Raw genomic sequence first — 20,716 nt, 5'->3', positions numbered from 1 at the left:
TATCTCAAATGTAATATAAAATATTTGTATCTACTATAGTAGATTAAATAATATATTTCAAAACATATTACAATAAGAATGTAAACATTTTTACCCATCATTTATTAAAATAAATTGTCTAAGAAGCACAAGCAATATTTTATGTCTTTTTCAATTAAATAATTTTCTACCTTCTTCAGGTACCTCTGAATTCAATCATTTTTTTAAAAATACCACATGGGTTTACTGTGATTATGTGTATTACTGATGGAAAAAGGCAATGTCTTATAATCCAGTCCTCTATTAGATCAGAATGCATGCAGTCTTACCTCCATTCCTTCAAAAGGAGGTGGATCTTTAGGCTTGCTTGATTTTTCTTTTTTCTCTGTAAACATATTTTTTTTTAATAAGGAAAATTAGGTTTTTAAGGTTTCTAGGTAATTTTTATTTTCAGCAGCTGAGTTTAATTCTAGCTAAACTGGAGATATTAAAACTAAATAGTTTATGAAATACTCTTTTCTCAATGTATAAAAACGATCATATATAATCCACTTGCTCTAATAAGGATATCAAGGAGAGTATAAATTAATAAAGTCTATAACTAATCATCAAATTATGTTAGGTAGCAACTTCCTCCCTGGTAAACTTTTTGAGTAGGTAAGGTATACAGCCAAACTTGCCAACAAGAAGCAAAATACAGTAGTCTGTTCTAAGTATCCTCTCTTTCCATTTCTAATTCAAATTTAAGGTAGGAATAGGAAAATCAATAAGGCAAAGAAAAAAGTATAACTTGAGTAACAAACAAACTAAAATGAAAATTAACAAAGCAGAAAGAAATAAAAATGGGTAAATTTAAAAGCTAAAATACAGAATAGTTGGCAACTGGTTCTTTTTTAACAAGGAAAATTAAGATCATAAATTGAAAGGCAAATATTTATTACTTGTGTTAATTAAATCCCCACTTAGTCCCAAATAAATAGTTATCCAAAATAGCTGAACACAAGTTTGAGCCACTCATTATATGGAATTATCTGATTAATGGTATAATCTCATTTTTTAGCAAAAAAAAAAAAAAAAAAAACCACAAAACTATCCAATATACTTTACTGATCTGGATCATAAGTCTAAATAATATATGCACATTAAAGTAAGTTAGAATGGTATCAACATTTTTGATTCCATAATTAGCAAATAAATATAAATGATAAAATTAGTCATTATTTTCAGAGGACAGCACCCATTCTATATAAGCTCATATATTTTCAACAGCTTAATTCTGCTTCAAACAGATAATTTACCAAGACAGTGGTTTTAATTATGCAAAGAAAAAAATCACTGAATGTAATGAATCACATAACCAAATAAGTATTATTATTTTGTTTCAATCACTTTTAAGGTAAAGTTTCTGGCTTTGACATACTGCCTATCAAAAGAGTTTTAACAAAGAAACACCAATAGTTTAAAAAAGTGTATATTTAATACACATTTCCTAAAGCATTTCCTATGTCTTTGACTATTAATAATACTCTATCTAGACAGAGAAAACATTGACTTGAAATATGGATAAAATAATGACATGAAATCTTTTCATATTCCTTTAATTTCTGGGGAGCAAGGTAAAACCACTGATTTGCCCTGAAAACTCAGTGAAAGAGTTTTTACTAGTTTAAATATATTTTATTATAAATGCCTTCAGAATTATATTAATTTGGCACTAGGAAAGATCAATTTTAACTGTACTGTTACCTACAATAAGTAGACACAGATATTAAAAGACTACCAGATTTGCTTTTCTACTTGGAATTTATTGGACTATGTGATCTCTCATCATTTACAGACATCTTGACAAGAATGTTCTATCATAACGTATTTGTTTAATAAAAATGTTTCTTGATATTTTCCTTATCTACATAGTACTTCACTGAATGCCAGCTATGTGATTAGAAGCAATCATGTTCATTCAAAATGTCTATTTTTGCTTTTAAATAAATTTACAACCATTTAATTCATTCAACAAATATATATTTATCATCTACCTTAGAAGTATCTAAGTACTTAGTATTCACTAAATACACAGAAGTATATAAGTATCTAGTATTCACAACTAATAAAAGTATATATTAAGTACAAGGCATTTTATTTGCTGTAGATGGAGACTGATTAATTGGAAAAAATTCCAAACAAAATTTTCTTTCTTTTCCCCTCTTAGTCTAATCAAAACTTGAGCACTGATATATTTTAAGAGCACCAGCTGGGCACACTGGCTCAGGCCTGCAATCGCAGCACTTTGAGAAGCAAAGTCAGGAGGATCACTTGAGCCCAGGAGTTCGAGACTAGCCTAAGCAACATAGTGAGACCCCAGTCTCTACAAAAGTGTAAAAAATTAGCCAGGTGTGGTGGCACATGCCTGTAGTCTCAGCTGCTAGGGACGCTCAAGTTGAGGGATCACTGGAGCCCAGGAGGCTGCAGTGAGCTGTGATTATGCCACTGCACTCCAGTCTGGGCAATGAAGCAAGACCCCGTTTCAAACAAAAAAAAAGCACCATATGTACAAATATGTACATTTAGTAAATACTATAAAATGGCAAAACAAAACGAAGCATTCAATAATCTGAGATAATTTTCCATTAAAATATCTATGTTTTTGTTTTGATTTTTAGTTTATTTTATATAAGCGATCATTTTCTCAGCTCTAATATCTTAGTGGGTTGGTTCTTTTATGAGGAAATTGAGGATAGGAGCATGGCAACAATAGAGACGCTGAGGAATAAAAACAAAATATTTTCCTAAGAAGGATTAATAGAGATGGATTTGAGGTTTCCTCCCATCTCCTTATTTGGTTCCTACAATTAAACCCCTTTTTTTCTGCTGCAACCCAGTGTCTTAATGTATTGACTTGCTGTAACGGTTACAATTTAGTGGTGACCCCACAATGGGATACCCCTCATGGGCATCTGCCTGTGGCTCAGTGACTCCTTGATATTTCAGAGGCCAGGAGATGAGTCCAAGTGGCTGGCTTGTCTGGCTTCTTTAAGCCAGGGCTGTCTCTGGAGCCTTCATTGCCAGCAAGGCATGTCGACCTTCACATAAGCTTGCTTGCAATAGAGAAACAGTTTCTAAATTTGAAAGACTTCTCTAGTTTAAGTATTCCCAAGCACAATCAACATCCCTTTTGCCTTTTCCTGATCTGCTGTTCTCCTTAAAGGTCCTATTCAGAGGTCCTGTTGACCCTTCCTAATCTGTAAACGGGGCCCTGTTGGAGGGGAATTTCCCCAGTTGGAAGGAGAATAAAGAGCAATGTTTGGAGGAAGTACTCCCGGACGATTTGGTTTCAGTTATGAAACCTGGTTTTATAATTCTGACTTATTGGGGTCTCATGTCTATTCTTATCTTGTCCTGTTTTTGTATGGGGAACCCAGAAGGAAACATTAGCAGAAGCTCAGTTGGCCTAACAGGTGGAAAGGAAGATCCGTTCTGTCTGTTTTGCTAGGTTAAAACTTGGATACTGAGCCAAGTAACTGGTGTTTGTCTTTGTTAAATGTACACTGTAATTTTGTCTCGGTCGATATGGGAAATGCTAACTTGATCCCTCCTACCTCAAGCAGCCCTTGGATTGTATCCTGCCAAACTGCGCAGCTTTCAACTATGAACCTATGAAAATAAAGAAAATGTTTTTTTTTTGTAATCAGCAAGCAGGGTGATCAAAGCTCTGCTCTTTTGGAAGCCACAGTTAAGAGAATCCAGGAACCTGACAAGCTGGCAACAGGGTAGTAAGAATTGTTTACCAGTCGGGTTCCAGATCTCTCTGTGTGGAATCCGGTTGAGCAAAAGGTAAGAAATCACTGTCTCCTGTGAGGTTTTGATTAACAGGAGAAAAAGATGTGTGTGACTAGTCTTAGAAAACATTGACTGGTATACTTTTTGGTTTATGACGATTCATACTGTTCCCTTTCCTTCTAGAAATAATCTTTTCTTTGTCTTTCTGTGTTCTTAATAAAGAGAACGTACTAGTTGAGGGTTCTTCTCATCTTGTTTTACGTCCTTGAAAACTTAACCTGTGACCAAGTGGGAGCTTTATCGAATAGAAGAATTCCTTTACATTATATACTTTGGTTTCAATAGTTACTTCATTTTGCTTTTCTTCTACATTGGCTACCTTCTTGGAGACCACGGATCACAGAAGTATTTTATACTGCCCTATATAATTTTCTGCTTTTGTGAGTAGCTTTGAGGCTAGTGACCTGAGTTCACACAGACCCACATCTGTGCCTTCTCCTGTCTCAAGACCCAACTCAGCACTCTTTTACTTTTATTTTAGCCATTATAGATAACAATAACCAAGGAATTGAATATTATGCTTTTTTCATATTAGTTTGCATTTCCTTATGCATCCAGTGAACCAACTCTCCAGAAGTTGTATCTACCTCCAAATTCACTGTAACTTTTACCTTTAGTAACTGGGCATGGCCCAGCTGCAGTTCCATGCCATGGATGACCATACAGTCACTCAGGAATCAAAGGTTCCTCATCCCCCACCCTTTTATTTTATAGATCAGTATCATCAGCTCCCTAAGGAACCTATACTGAAATGGATTATGAGAGTAACTAATTTGGGAGCACTGTCTCTGGTTTTAAAGGCTGCAGAGTGAAACATGTTTGGGTTGGTACAGTACCCACTGCTCACTATTAAACAATTGCAAATGGTTGTACATGATCCAGACAAACAGGAGGTTATTAGTGAGAAAAGAGTCAGCCTAATGAACTGGATAAAAGTCCCTGTAAGGTCTCTTTACCCCGAGAAAAGGGACTGCCCAACTCCACCTATAACTGGTGGAGTACCCCAGATGAAGCAGCTTATATGCAAGCCATATGGGATGGGATTTATGACAGGGATATTCACCCCTTGAATATGCCCATTACCCAAGTCATGGTCAGCATTTCCTCAAGGGTCTTACAGATGACAGTAGAAAATAATTAGGTTAGCTAACAAGGGAATGGTGAAGGGTAGAGGGGAAGGTCAAAGGACTCATCCCAGGAAGACGGGAAGTTTTAAACAGTTATTAAGAAATATGACAAATGAAGAAAACACTAATAGTAAAACTAAGAGAAAAAGAGAAGGGGAGAGTCATGGGACTCATCCCAGCAGACTGAAAATCTTTAGACAGTTATTAAGAAATGCAGTGAATAAAATGGACATTGATGGGGTTGAAAGAAAGGTCTTAATTACTGGTTCCCCCAACATTAAAGGGTACCAAATCAGTTTTCTGTATTTACCCCAATTGGAGATATTTTTTTAAAACATCAGAAGACAAAGATCAAAATGAGAAATCTGAACAATTGCCTGGGGTGATGTTGAGGTGGTTAATCAACACGAAGACTGACTAAAAAGCCTTGGTCCCTCAGCTAAACCCTCTGCTGGGAACCCAACCCTCTTTTCACAAGAGACGGTAAAATGGTCTGGGAGTGAAGAGAAATTCTTGGGACCGAATGTAAAATGTAAGGGTGGGTAGGATTATCAAAGTTGAAATGTTTAAACAGGCTTTATGTAAAGTAGTTGTGGATCTTTTACCTAAATGTCTTATGAAAATGGACATTGTATCTAGCTAGAGGATGTTTCCTCTGCCTGTAAAACTGTAAAACTGAAGGGATACAAATCTGCCCTTCAAGCTACATCAACTGGACATACTAAAATGGGAACCAGTAAGATTCCCCAAGCACACTGAATATATACTAGAAGCCAGAGTGCTGGTAGGAACAAATTCTCCACTTTATAGCCTTTTGTGGAATGTTTACTGAGGCTTATGGCAGAAGTCTTGCGAGCACATCCCATTGATGACTACTGTGACTCTGGACTAGAGAATTTCCACTTAAGAGGCATTTACTGCCTTGTTACAGGACATTAACTGAAAGCACCCTGTGATGGAAAGACATAAAATGATCATGACATCTGAAATACCCACGCTATTGGGGCAATGTCAGAGAAACAGTCTAACTGGGGATAGCAGTGCCCAGAAGCATTCCATAATAAAATGGAGATAGTTTGTATAGGATCATGCTACTTGGGAAATTCAAAGAGGAGATACTCATGAGCCGGGAGCCCCTTTTTCCCCAGGACTGACTCTGAAATTGTGTGAGAAGCTGCAGGATTCTACAGTGCCCATTAAACAGCTTTCACCTGACTGACAAAGAACTGCCTGGTTTATGACTGGCAATTCCAAGGTTAACAGACAACATTCTGTTGGGAATTCTGCTACTCTGACTGAAGAGGAGCCAAGGAAACATTTTTTTTCTTTTGAGCTATTTATAGCTTATGACAAGTAAAATATATCTTTCTGAGAAAAATTTGCCTTTCTTTTTTTTGTTTTTTTGTTTTTGTTTTTTTTTTTTTTGAGACAGAGTTTCGCTCTTGTTACCCAGGCTGGAGTGCAATGGCGCGATCTCGGCTCACCGCAACCTCCGCCTCCTGGGCTCAGGCAATTCTCCTGCCTCAGCCTCCTGAGTAGCTGGGATTACAAGCACGCGCCACCATGTCCAGTTAATTTTTTGTATTTTTAGTAGAGACGGGGTTTCACCATGTTGACCAGGACGGTCTCGATCTCTCGACCTCGTGATCCGCCCGCCTCGGCCTCCCAAAGTGCTGGGATTACAGGCTTGAGCCACCGCACCCGGCCATATTTGCCTTTCTATCTGAGTTCTCACAAGTGTGGAAACCATTCATAAGTATTCTTTTATGGCAATACAGTTATTTGCATAAGTTCAATCAGAATCTGCTTTCTTTTGTAGCAGGACACAACTGGAGATGCTGGTTACTTTACTAAGGCTTTGATTGGATTGGCATATTTTCAGATATGACCAGATTGCTTTGAGGAATTGATGTTGACTTTATAGAGTCAATAAAAGCACCTTGGAAAGACTGGCCTTCTACCTCGTCTATGTGGTTTCTTTATAGAGTTCTGCACCTGTGATAAGTAAAAAAATGTTACTTTTAAGAGATCCAGAAACCTCAAGTTATTTTGGGGCCTCCACAGGAGATAAGTTCACCCAATTCATACAGGTATCTGCAGGCATAGATAAATCCTTGGTTTGGCTACCCTGGAGGCTTTTAAAAAGTCGAAATTAAGATTCCTTAAGAAAAATTTCCTGCTAAGTCAAGCCTATATGGCCAATCACTATTCTTGACATACTTTATGCAGTCAGGCCAAATATAAAACTTATTTTGCAAGTAAATTGGTCCTACTATAATTTGTCTTTCGTAGAAATGGGGCACTGGAGATAAAAATGTTGTTTCAAAAGAAACTACAGAACACCTGTTACTAGATTCTAGCCTCATCTATTATTTTTGAGTTTTTATTGTTTTCTACAATTTGAACTAAACCTGAATTATTTCCTGGCTACAAGACTCAAACTAACATTTTCAAAATTTTCTTCCATTTTTCTGTCTTAAATTCAGTAAAATCATTATTAACTTTTTCTAAGACCATGCAAGCTGAAGCTCATACCTTGTAAGACGGGCAAGAAAAACTTGTCAGATTGCTACTGCTTATTTCCACTTTAACTGAGATGCTTTCAGTCTAACATTTAGACACATCAACTGACTTCCTTTCAGACTCTAAGGAAACTGGTTTATAGATTGCCCCAAATACCAACATTTGTTTTTCCTCTGTTTGAAAGCTAGTCTACAAAACATCTCCTGAAATGAGATACAGCTGTCTAATGGGCATGGCCTATTCTCAGGAATGGGAGACTGGCTTACTGGGATCCTTTGCCACTCAGCTATTAACTCAATTTTTCTACCAACTCCATTTTTTGTGTGTGGAACTTCGACAAAAGTTTCATACAAGGGATGTTGGGGCTCAGAAATATACCTCAAAATATGGCATGTTGACATGCTAAACTGAAGAAGAAAACTGCTAGGCCTAAACTCTGGCATAGATGGTTCTTGATAATCAAATTACATTAGATTTCCTCCTGGCAAAGCAAGGGGGTATCTGTGAAATAACTAATACCACTTGCTGTGGATAGAAAAGATTTCCAAACAAGCTAAATGGTTACAAGAGGTGCAGGCCACCTTGACAATCTCTTTGGCTGGCTTCCTACGGGAAGGGGAAACTGGTTTTGGTCCTCCTTACAAACTCTTGTTATTATCATTATTGTTATTTTGCTCTTCTTTCTATTCCCAAAAGACAACAGGGACTAGTAACAAGCACTGACAGTCTGTCATGCAGAGTTGGAACCCTAGACTTGGCAATCAGGAACCATTTATAGGCCACTGCTAAGCAGTTTCATTCCTCAAATCCTAATCATGGTCCTGCTATATGCATACCTTGTCAGCAGAAAGCTGCTAGAAAGGTCGTCCCTTGATTCCCTCTTTACTGATCATACCTCAGGACTGAGGATGAACAAGAAAAGGGGGAACTGAAACTGTCCCCAAAGGGTGATAAGAATTCTATGCCAAGTTCCAGACAGAAATATAGTTATAACTAAGCATTAATTAGGCTACACTTTGGCCCATTCCCTCGTTGCTAGAGTCATATAGTCAGTCAAACATACTAACCATTTGCATCCCCACTGTTCCTACAGACAGCATCTCTGATGTTAGAATCGTAAAGCTTTTGCTTAAGGATCATTTAAAATGTTTTTCAGACCCTGAGTGTCAGTGAAATAGCTGATATCAACTAGTCCGAAGACCCTCATAGAGGAATGAAATCCGCACGAGAATACGGCTTCTTCATCGTCTTGTCCCACTACTTCATCTTACCCTCTCTGACCAATTACCACTCTCCGTACTTCAGCCTAATCCAAAACCCTTAGAAACTCTAGCCCCAAATTCCTCAGTGAGATGGATCTGAGGTTTTCTGTCATCTCCTAGTTTGGTAGCCCCCAAATTAAACCTCTTTCTCTGCTGCAAGAAAGAAAAAAAGGAAGAGAAAAAAAGATGCATGAAAGTTATACCTTTAGGATAGTCTAAGGCATAAGGTATCTATTTTAACACATAATCCATCCAAACTGTAAACAAATATAAAAAAGAAGTTTATAAAATATTCTAGTTGGGGCAGTGAAAATAGGTTTTCTGCCCCAAATTCTCTCCTTTTGTTATTCTAGAATCAGTATGACATTTACTTTTTTATGCCTTATTTCAGTATATGTGTACATACACAACACATGAAAAATAATTAGCTGCTTCCCATTTTGACAAACTATAGTCAAACAACTTTCTGCATTAGGAAGTCAGGAATTCTATTACTTACCTTTTCCTGACAATGAGTCACGGCGGTTCTGTAGATAGTACAATAGTTGTTCTACCTCATTTAGTTTTGAGGGATGAATGAGTTTACATTCTTCAACCACCTTCCTTGCCAGGGAAATTATATCTGTGTTGGCATTGAGACTCTTAAGTCGAATGCTGTAGGTATAATAGCAGTTTTCAACTCAGGTATTATAAAAGTAATAACTTCAATACTACTACTATAGAATAATTTATAGATTATACATTACTATAGAGAACTTCGCCATAGACTCTTAATAAAATAAACTAGTAGATATAATTAGGCTTAGAAAAATACAAGGCAGTGATTTTCTGTGAGCTAGACAAACAATATAACAAAAGGAACATACAATCTTTTTCTGCCTCTCTAGACAAAACAGTATATTCAGAGATTCTGTTTTAAAACAGTATTTCTGATATAAAATATATAAAGTGTCCATATCATCACAAATAAATCATTTTCTTGACCATACCCAGAAATGCTAACTTATTTTCAGTTAGGGACAAGACACAATATTGATATGTTCAGATTCAGTTGTTCTGATGGTAATTATACAGAAAGTAAAAGTAAAAAAAAGTGAGATCCACTTTAAGATCTATATGAAGAATTTTGAGGAACAAATAAATACATTTTATGCTTAGATTAGCATATTAAAAATCAATAATAAGCCAACCCCTCCCTCCTTTTAAAGTTAGCCCAGGAGACTCACTGGGAACCCATTAAGAAACCGTTATTAAGAGTTTGGAAACAACTGCCGAGTTACTTGGATTCATGGTACCAGGAAGAGGTATAAAGACATAAAATTAGGTTCAAAGTGAAGCGTCTACTTGGTCAAAAGACTGTCAAGGAGATGCTCCCGTGCAAGGTTCTTTTCAAAAAGAGAAAGACAAGAAAGCAGAATTATTTCACGTTAAAGATGGCGAATTTTTGTTGGAAGACATGAAGGCACAAGGAGGGGCAGGAGTGGAGCTCTCAGAGCAATGCCCTGTAAACTTACTATTCATAAGTAGATGATTTCTCCTGAAATCGGTCCAGGAGTATGACTTATTATTCCAAGCTATATATTCAACCCCAAATCTGGTTCTCCTGGGGGTTCTACAAGTTACTTAAAAGCTTTTAATAAATTCCTTCTCGGTTTAAATTTGCTAGAGTGCTTTCTAAGGCTTAAAAGAAGAATCTTAGCAATAGTCTGTCCCTTTATTTTATTTCTACCTTAATTTATTTGGGTTTTTTTTCGTTCCTACCTTTTAAGTCTCTTAAATTTATTATATTTTTATATAGTTTTAGCTACACATCAGAAGGCATAGAGAGAAAGAAAGGTAAATACAGAGAAACTCTAAAAAGACCTCTAGTTTGCTTCCAATCGTCGGCAATTATGAGTAAAACTGCTATAAACATACATGTGCAGCTTTTTGTGTGAACATGTTTTCAACTCACTTAGGTAGCTATCTAGAGGCACAAGGAGGGGCCAAGATGGCAGAAAGGAAACAGCCCTGGTCTGCAGCTCCCAGGGAGACCAACACAAAAGGTGGGTGGTTTCTGCATTTCCAACTGAGGTACCCAGTTCATCTCATTGGGACTGGTTAGACGAGTGCAACCCATGGAAAGCAGGCAGAAGCAGGGTGGGGTATTGCTTCACTCAGGAAGTGCAAGGAGCTGGGGGACCTCCCTCACCCAGCCAAGGGAAACTGTGAGGGACTGTGCTACCCACCCTGAGTACTATGCTTTTCCCACAGTTTTTGCAATCCACAGATCAGGAGAATCCTTTGTGAGCCTACACCACCAGGAACCTGGATTTCAAGCACAAAACTAGGCGGCTGTTTGGGTAGGCACCAAACTAGCTGCAAGAGTTTTTTTTTCATAACGCAGTGGTGCCTGGAACCCCAGCAGACAGCACTGTTCACTCCCGTGGAAAGGGGGCTGAAGCCAAGGAGCCAAGTGGTCTCACTCAGTGAGTCCCATTATTTCTTATGGAGCCCAGCAAGCTATGAACCACTGGCTTGAAAATCTCACTGTCAGAACAGCAGTCTGGAGTCACCTGAGACAATTGAGCTTGGTGTGGGGTGGGGGATCTGCCATTAGTGAGGTTTCAGTAGGCATTTTTCCCGACAGTGGTAAGGAGATTGAAAGGTTTGGACTGGGTGGAATTTACCACAGTATGGCAAAGTGTCTGAGGCCAGACTGCTTCTCTAGATTCCTCCTCATTGGGAAGGACATCTCTGAAGGAAATGCAGCAGCCCCAGTTAGGAGCTTACAGATAAAACTCTCATCTCCCTGGGACAGAGCACCTGGGGGAAGGGGTGGCCGTGGGTGCAGCTTCAGCAGACTTAATCTTTACTGTCTGCCAACTCTGATAAGAGCAGTTGATCCTGACAAGGACGAATCTCCCAGCACAGCACACCAGCTCTGCTAAGGGACAGACTGCCCCCTCAAGGCGGTCAATGATCCCCGTGCCTCCTGACTGGAAGAGACCTCCCCACAATGGTTGACGGACACCTCATACAGGAGAGCTCCGGCTGGCATCAGGTCAGTGCCCTTCTGGAATGAAGCTTCCAGAGGAAGAAGCAGGCAGCAATCCTTGCTGTTCTGCAGTCTCCACTGGTAATATCCAGGTGAACAGAGTCTAGAGTGGAACTCCAGCAAACTCTTCTGCAGCAGACTTGCAGAAGAGGGACCTGACTGTTAGAAGAACTAGGAGAGCAACAACAGCAACATCAACAAAAAAACACCCCCCTACAAAAACCCCATCCAATAGTCATCAGCCTCAAAGATCAAAGGATAAATCCATGAAGATGAGGAAAACCCAGTGCAAAAACACTGAAAATTCCAAAAACCAGAATGCCTCTTCTCCTCCTAATGATTGCAACTCCTCTCCAGCAAGGGCACAAAACTGGATGGAGAATGAGATTGACAAACTGACAGAAGTAGGCTTCAGAACAGATGTCCCCAAACTTTTTACACAGGGGGCCAGTTCACTGTCCCTCAGACCGTTGGAGGGCCGCCACATACTGTGCTCCTCTCACTGACCACCAATGAAAGAGGTGCCCCTTCCTGAAGTGCGGCGGGGGGCCGGATAAATGGCCTCAGGGGGCCGCATGCGGCCCACGGGCCATAGTTTGGGGACATCTGCTTCAGAAGGTGGATAATAACAAACTCCTCTGATCTAAAGGAGTATGTTCTAACTCAATACAAGGAAGCAAAGAACCTTGTTAAGGGGTTACAGGAACTGCTAACTAGAATAACCAGAGCAGAGGGGAACATAAATGATTTGAAAAAGCTGAAAAACATAGCATGAGAAGTTCGTGAAGCATAAACAAGCATCAACAGCCGAATCAATCAAGTTGATATCAGAGATTGAAGACCACCTTGCTGAAATTTGGCGTGAAGACAAGATTAGAGAAAAGAGAAATGAAAAGGAATGAACAAAGCCTCCAAGAAATATGGTATTATGTGAAAAGACCAAACCTATGATTGACTGATGGACCTCAAAGTAACAGGGAGAATGGAATCAAGTTGGAAAACATACTTCAGGTACTATCTAGGAAAATATTCCCAATCTAGCGAGACAGGCCAACATTCAAATTCAGAAAATAGAGACCACCGCTAAGATATTCCTTGAGAAGATCCACCCCAAGACACATAATCATCAGATTCTCCAATGTTGAAACAAAGGAAAAATGTTAAGGCAGCCAGAGAGAAAGGACAGGTCACCCACAAAGGGAAGCCCATCAGAAAAACAGTATATCTCTCTGCAGAAACTCTGTAAGACACAAGAGAGTGGGAGTCAAAATTCAATGTTCTTGAAGAAAATAATTTTCAACCCAGAATTTCATATCCAGCCAAACTAAGCTTCATAAGTGAAGGAGAAATAAAATCCTTTCCAGACAAGCAAATATTGAGGGATTCTGTCACCTCAGGCCTGCCTTACAAGAGGTTCTAAAGGAAGCACTAAATATGGAAAGGAAAAAGTGGTATATAAAAATCAGTGACCCTACCAAGAAACTACATCAACTAATGTGCAAAATACCTAGCTAACATCATGATGACAGGATCAAATTCACATATAACGATATTAACCTTAAATGTTAACAGGCTAAATGCCCCAATTAAAAGACAGAGACTGGCAAATTGGATAGAGTCAAGAACCATCTGTGTGCTGTATTCAAGAGACCCATCTCACGTGCAAAGACACACATAGGCTCAAAATAAAGGTATGGAGGAATAGTTACCAAGCAAATGGAAAGCAAAAAATAAAATAAAATAAAAGCGCAGGAGTTGCAATCCTAGTCTCTGATAAAACAGACTTTAAACCAACAAAGATCAAAAAAGACAAAGAAGGGCATTACATAATGGTAAAGGGTTCAAGGCAACAAAAAGAGCTAACTCTGCTAAATATATATGCACCCCATACTGGAGCACCAAGGTTCAGAAAACAAGTTCTTAGAGACCTACAAAGAGACTTAGACTCTCATACAATAATAGTGGGAGACTTTAACGCTCACTGTCAGTATTAGACAGATCGATGAGACAGAAAATTAACAAAGATATTTAGGCCTTGAACTAAGCTCTGGATCAAGTGGACCTAATAGACATCTACAGAACTCTCCACCCCAAATCAACAGCATACACATTTTTCTAAGTGCCACGGCACTTATTCTAAAATCGATCACATAATTGGAAGTAAAACAATCAATCCTCATCAAATGCAAAACAACGGAAATCATAACAAACAGTCTCTCAGACCACAATGCAATCAAATTAGAAGTCAGGATTTAGAAACTCACTCAAAACCACATAGCTACATGGAAATTGAACAACCTGGTTCTGAATGTCTCCTGGGTAAACAACAAAATTAAGGCAGAAATAAAGAAGTTCTTTGCAACCAGTGAGAACAAAGACATAATGTACCAGTATCTCTGGAACACAGCTAAACAATTGTTAAAAGGGAAATTTGTAGCACCAAATGCCCACATCAAAAAGGTGAAAAGATTTGAAATCAACACCCTAACATCACAATTAAAAGAACTAGAGAAGCAAGGGCGAACAGTCAAAATCTAGCAGAAGACAAGAAATAACTATGATCAGAGAAGAAATGAAGCAGATAGAGACATGAAAAACTCTTCCAAAAATCAATGAATTGGAGTTGTTTTTTTTTTTGAAAAAATTAAAATAGATTGCTAGCTAGACGAATAAAGAAGAAAAGAGAGAAGAATCAAATAGACACAATAAAAAATGATAAAGGAGATATCACCACTCATCCCACAGAAACACAAACTACCATCAGGGAGTACTACAAACACCTCTGCACAAATAAACTAGAAAACATAGAAGAAACGGATAAATTCTTGGACACATACACCCTCCCAAGACCAACCAGGAAGAAGCTGAATGCCTGAATCGACCAATAACAGGTTCTGAAATTGAGGCAGTAATTACCAGCTTACCAACAACAAAAAACAAAACCCAGGACCAGATAAATAGCCAAATTCTAACAGGGGTAAAAAGAGGAGCTGATACTATTCTTTCTGAAACTATTCCAAACAATAGAAAAAGAAGGACTCCTCCTTAAAGCATTTTATGAGGCCAGCATCATCCTGATACCAAAACCTGGCAGAGACACAACAAAAAAAGAAAATTTCAGGCCAATTTCCCTGATGAACATCAATGCAAAAATCATCAATAAAATACTGGCATGCCTAATCCAGCAGCATATCAAAAACCTTATCCACCAGACCAAGTCAGCTTCATTCCTGGGATGGAAGCCTGGTTCAACATAAATCAATAAACATAATCCAACACATAAACAAAACCAATGACAAAATCCACATGATTATCTCTATAGATGCAGAAAAGGCCTTCAACAAAATTCAACATTCTTTCATATTCAAAATTCTCAATAAACTAGGTATTGATGGACCATATCTCAAAATAGTAAGAGCTATTTCTAAGAAACCCACAGCCAATCTCATACTGAATGGGCAAAAACTGACAGAATTCCCTTTGAAAATCAACACAAGACAAGGATGCTCTCTCTCATCACTCCTATTGAACATAGTATTGGAAGTTCTGGCCCAGGCAATCAGGCAAGGGAGAGAAGTAAAACATATTCAAATAGGAAGAGAAAAAAATCAAACTGTCTCTGCTTGCAGATGACAGGATTGTATATTTAGAAAACCCCATCATCTAAGCCCAAAAACTCCTTAAGCTGACAACCAACTTCAGCAAAGTCTCAGGGTACAAAATCAATGTGCAAAAATCACAAGCATTCCTATATACCAACAACAGACAAGCAGAGAGCCAAATCATGAACGAACTCTCATTTACAATTGCTACAAAGAAAATAAAATATCTAGGAATACAACTTACAAGGGACATGAAGGATCTTTTCAAGGCGAACTTGAAGAGTTCCTTGCTCAAGGAAAGGAACAAACCACTGCTCAAGGAAATCAGAAAGGACACAAACAAATGGAAAAAGATTTCCATGCTCATGGATAGGAAGACGCAATATCGTGAAAATGGCCATACTGCCCAAAGTTTATAGATTCAGTGCTATTCCCATCAACCTACCATTGACTTTCTTTGCAGAATTAGAAAAAACACTTTAAATTTCATATGCAACTGAAAAAGTGCCTGTATAGCCAAGGCAATCTAAGCAAAAAACCACACACAAAAAAACAAAGCTAGAGGCATCATACTACCTGACTTCAAACTATACTACAAGGCTACAGTAACCAAAACAGCATGATACAGGTATCAAGGCAGATATACATACCAATGCAACAGAACAGAGACCTCAGAAATAACACCACACATCTACAATCATCTGATCTTTGACAAATCTGACAAAAACAAGCAATAGTGAAAGGACTCCCTATTTAATAAATGGTGCTAGGAAAACTGGCTAGCCATATGTAGAAAACAGAAACTGGATCCCTTCCTTATACTTTATACAAAAATTAACTCAACATGGATTAAAAACTTAAATGTAAAACTCAAAGCCATACACTCCCTAGAAAAAAACCTAGGCAATACCATTCAGGACATAGGCATGGACAAAGACTTCATGAGTAAAATACCAAAAGCAATTGCAACAAAAGCCCAGTTGACAAAAGGGATCTAATTAAACTAAAGAGCTTCTGCACAGGAAAAGAAACTATCATCAGAATGAACAGGGAACCTACAGAATGCGAGAAAATTTTTGCAATCTATGCATCTGACAAAGGTCTAATATCCAGATTCTAGAAGAAACAAACAAATTTACAATAAAAATAAAAACCATCAAAAAGTGGGCCAAGGATATGAACAGACACTTTTTAAAAGGAGACATTTATGGGGCAAAGAAACACATGAAAAGAAGCTCATCATCACTGGTCATTAGAGAAATGCAAATCAAAGCCACAATGAGATACTATCTCATGCCAGTTAGAATGGTGATTATTAAAAAGTCAGGAAACAACAGATGCTGGTGAGGCGGTGGAGAAATTGGAATTAGTTTAACCATTGTGGAAGACAGTGTGGTGATTCCTCAAGGATCTAGAAATAGAAATACCATTTGACCCAGCAATCCCAATACTGGGTATGTACCCAAAGGATTATAAATCATTCTATTACAAAGACACATGTTTACTGCAGCACTATTCACAATAGTAAAGACTTGGAACCAACCTATATACCCATCAGTGATAGACTGGATAAAGAAAATATGGCTCATATACATGATGGAATACTATGCAGCCATAAAAAAGAATGAATTCATGTCCTTTGCAGGGATATTGATGAAGCTGGAAGCCATCATTCTCAGCAAACTAACACAGGAACAGAAAGCCAAACACCACATGTTCTCACTCATAAGTGGAGGTGAAGAATGAGAACAGATGGACATAAGGAGGGGAGCATCACACACTGGGGCCTGTAGGGAGTAGGGGGCAAGGGGAGGGAGAGCATTAAGACAAATGCCTAATTCATGCAGGGCTTAAAACCTAGATGACAGGTGGATAGGTACAGCAAACCACCATGACACATTTATACCTAAGTAACAAACCTACACATTCTGCACATGTATCCCAGAACTTAAAAAAAAAAAAACAAAAAAACATAAACACATCTTTTATGGTTGATTTCACAAGTTAGTAGTTCATAATCTATTATATTCATTTTCTAAATGGGATAAATTAGAATATATGTGTTACAACAAGTTCTTATTAAGCTTACAAAAATCTTATATTCTCTAGGATTAATATACTCCATACTTACAGTTTAATATAATCTCTCCTTCACTAAGATAAAGTATGCTTGGAAGAATGCCATAAATCAATCACCTATGCAAATCGAAATAACATCAGATTTGTATGAAGTTTATATAATGTTCACTACTTTAAAAATGTGCACAAATAAAGAACTTACATTTTTTGACATTCTTTTCGTTCTCCCAACATGGGATCTCCCATTTCTCCAAGAATGGTAGCTTCCACTTCATATTGAACAATGAGTGCTTTTTCTGATGGATGTACATCGATATTCCCTCCTTTAACTTTCCTATAATACAAAATTGAAAAGGTATAACCAGACTCAAACTCTCAAAGTGGCCATGGTTTTATCTGTTTTTAGGTCCGTAACATCTGGGTTGGATTAACATGTGCATTTGAATCAGATTTACTCTTGACCTGGGATTAGAGATAACTCTTTTTCTCTAACTATATATATATATATATCTTTGTCATGCATAAAGTATCTTTATAAATAGCTCTACTTAGGAAAAAATATATTTACCAAAGAATTATGCATAAAAGCAAGTGAATGAAACAAACAGTTAAGATAGCTTTCAAGAGAAAGACCTCAACTAAAAGTCAGTTATTCAAAACCAAAGCCAGCTGCCTGGAAATCTATACTAAAAGAAAAAGTCAGGGCAGGCATGATGACTCACACCTGTAATCCCGGTGACTTGGGAGACCAATGTGGGAGAAATGCTTTAGGTCAAAAGTTTGAGACAAGCCCAGATAACATAGCGAGACTGTTTCCACAAAAAATTTAAAAATTAGCTGGGCATGGTGGCAGGTGTCTGTACTTCTAGCTAATCACAGGCTGAGGCAGGAGGATCACTTGAGCCCTCTGATTGTGCCAATGCACTCCAGCCTGAGCAACAGAATGAGACTCTGTCTCTGTTAAAAAAAAAAAAAAAAAAAAAATCAACCTGCTCACTAATTTACCCATTAACTGGATCAAAAGACAGGAAGAAATTATTTGTATTACAACATATGTCATGTACAAGTATGTACGTTAGTACCTAAATAAAATCAGAATCACAACCAAATTACATAGCAAAAAAGCATTTACAGGTTAGGTAGGCTGTATAGTCACATATTCCAAATTATATTGCCAATAGTAGGTTCTATGGAAAGGTTGTGTACACACTCTTTCCTCAAGCCCATATAGTCACAAAATGAATTCTTAATTGCAGTAAACCAATAATGAATTAATCACTATTTGCCACTTGGCCATTTTAGAAGGTGACAAAGTTAGTTGTGCTGGAAGACATTAAGTAACAGAAACAAGCAAAATTTCTCATTCTTAGTCCTAGCTGGCAGCTAGCTAACTAGTGGGGTCTTTTAGCCTGATAAGAAAAAACAAAATTATTACACCACCTTGAATTTAATTCCAATAATTCGAAATTCAAAGCTTTTCTTTCAGTTGGAAATAATACTTTGACTAATTATGCATATTTTCAAAGTAATTTTTAACTGCTCTGTTCACCAGAATTCCTTATAAAAAGGAGATGGATCTGCACTGAATATTAGAGTTATGATTAACAGTCAAGCATAGAGATAGGGTAGAAAATTAAGTACACTAAAGCATAGAGTCTAGGTGGGTCAGCCACTAAAGTGATAGTAAGACATATAGGACAAGTAAAGAATGAAAACAAACCAGGCAGGCCAGCAAAAGTCAAGGAATTAGGCAATGAGATATAAACATATATTATAAAAATGGTACAGATTCGAAAAGGTAAGATGAATGGATATATGTACAAAAGCTATAGAAGTCACAGGAATCAAAAGCTGAAAAACAGATGTAATGTAGCATCACAGAAACTACCTTAATTACATAAGGCAAACTAGTTCCTTCCTTCCTGATAACATGAAAAGCAATACCAGTGTTGGACTTTTTATAACTGTAGGAAGTGTTCAGTCTACTCTCCATAAGCTCTCTGGCAGGATTGCTATGCATCTATTTCCTGCATCTATTTGAAAATGACCCAATATAGGCCGGGCACAGTGGCTCACACCTGTAATCTCCCAGCACTTTGGGAGGCCAAAGTGGATGGATCATTTGAGGTCAAGATTTGAGACCAGCCTGGCCAACATGGTGAAACCCCATCTCTATTAAAAAGACATGGGGTTTCACCATACTGCCCAGGCTGGTCTCGAACTCCCAGGCTCAAGACATCCACCAGCCTCAGCCTCCCAAAGTGCTGGGATGACAGGTATGAGCCACCACACCTGGTTTGTTTCCTCATTTAATAAGTTTATGTCATAATTCTGTTTAATTTCTGGCTTTAGTTTTTTCCTTAAATCATGAATGTGTAGTGAATATCATCAAATGTTTTTCTGTATCCTTTGGAGGATCATGTATTGTTCTTCTTCTTTAATCCATAAATACGCTAAATCAAATTCATTAAATACATAAAACCATACTCATATTCTTGGAATAAGCACAACTTGATATTGCTGTCTTAAAACACTGTTGGATTAAATTTGCATTCTTGCTCATTCAGCCTGCAATTCTCCTTTCTAATGTCCTTTTTCTGACTTTCATATGAAGATTATTCTAAAATATTACTATAAATTGGTTGGGGAGTATCCTTTCTTTTCAGATTTCTTGGAAGAGCTGTACATAATTGGAAGCATCTGCTTCTTGAAAGTTTTGTTAGAATTTGACTTTAAAACTGTCTGGATGTAGAAGATTTTATCAGTATGAAATACTCCTCTGTAGTTTTTACAGTATACTTTTTCTTAAAGCCTATTTTATCTGACATTAATATGGTCATTCTAGCATTCTTATGCTTACTGTTTGATTGCATCCATTTACAATTAACTTATTAGGTCCATATTTAAAAGTATATTTTTGGGGTATGACAGATAGTTGGGTCTTCCTTTTCTGTTTTCTTTTTAAAAGAAATATTAGTAATCCCTGCCTTTCCATTGGAGCATTAAAACCTACACTGTCCAATACAATAGTCACTAGCTATATGGGTCTATGTAAAATTAAACTGAAATGCATTACATTTTAAAAATAACTAAAAATGCAATTCCTTAGCTGTACTAGCCACGTTTAAAGTGTTCATTAGCCATATAGCTAGTAGCTATGTATTTGATGATGCAGCTGTAAGATACTTCCATCAGCAAAGAAAGTTCTATTGAATAGCAGTGTTTTGGATCATTTAATGCAATTGCTGACATACTTAGATTCAGATCTAT

General features: G+C 37.5%; 1 protein-coding gene across 1 annotated transcript in view; it reads right to left on the bottom strand.

Moving 5' to 3' along the window:
- The window catches only part of KIFAP3 (kinesin associated protein 3), a 149,960-nt gene that overhangs the window by 112,933 nt on the left and 16,311 nt on the right, over positions 1 to 20,716 (bottom strand). Inside the window, exons 2-4 of the mRNA XM_074389807.1 lie at positions 17,649 to 17,780; positions 9,228 to 9,382; positions 309 to 364 (exon numbers count right to left, since the gene is read on the bottom strand). Coding sequence (XP_074245908.1) covers positions 309 to 364; positions 9,228 to 9,382; positions 17,649 to 17,780 — 343 coding nt within the window. The remainder of the gene's footprint in view (positions 1 to 308; positions 365 to 9,227; positions 9,383 to 17,648; positions 17,781 to 20,716) is intronic.

The sequence above is a fragment of the Saimiri boliviensis genome, chromosome 19, assembly GCF_048565385.1.
Source record: "Saimiri boliviensis isolate mSaiBol1 chromosome 19, mSaiBol1.pri, whole genome shotgun sequence".
In the NCBI taxonomy this organism is placed as follows: Eukaryota; Metazoa; Chordata; class Mammalia; order Primates; family Cebidae; genus Saimiri; species Saimiri boliviensis.
This window is presented reverse-complemented; position numbering and strand designations above follow the sequence as displayed.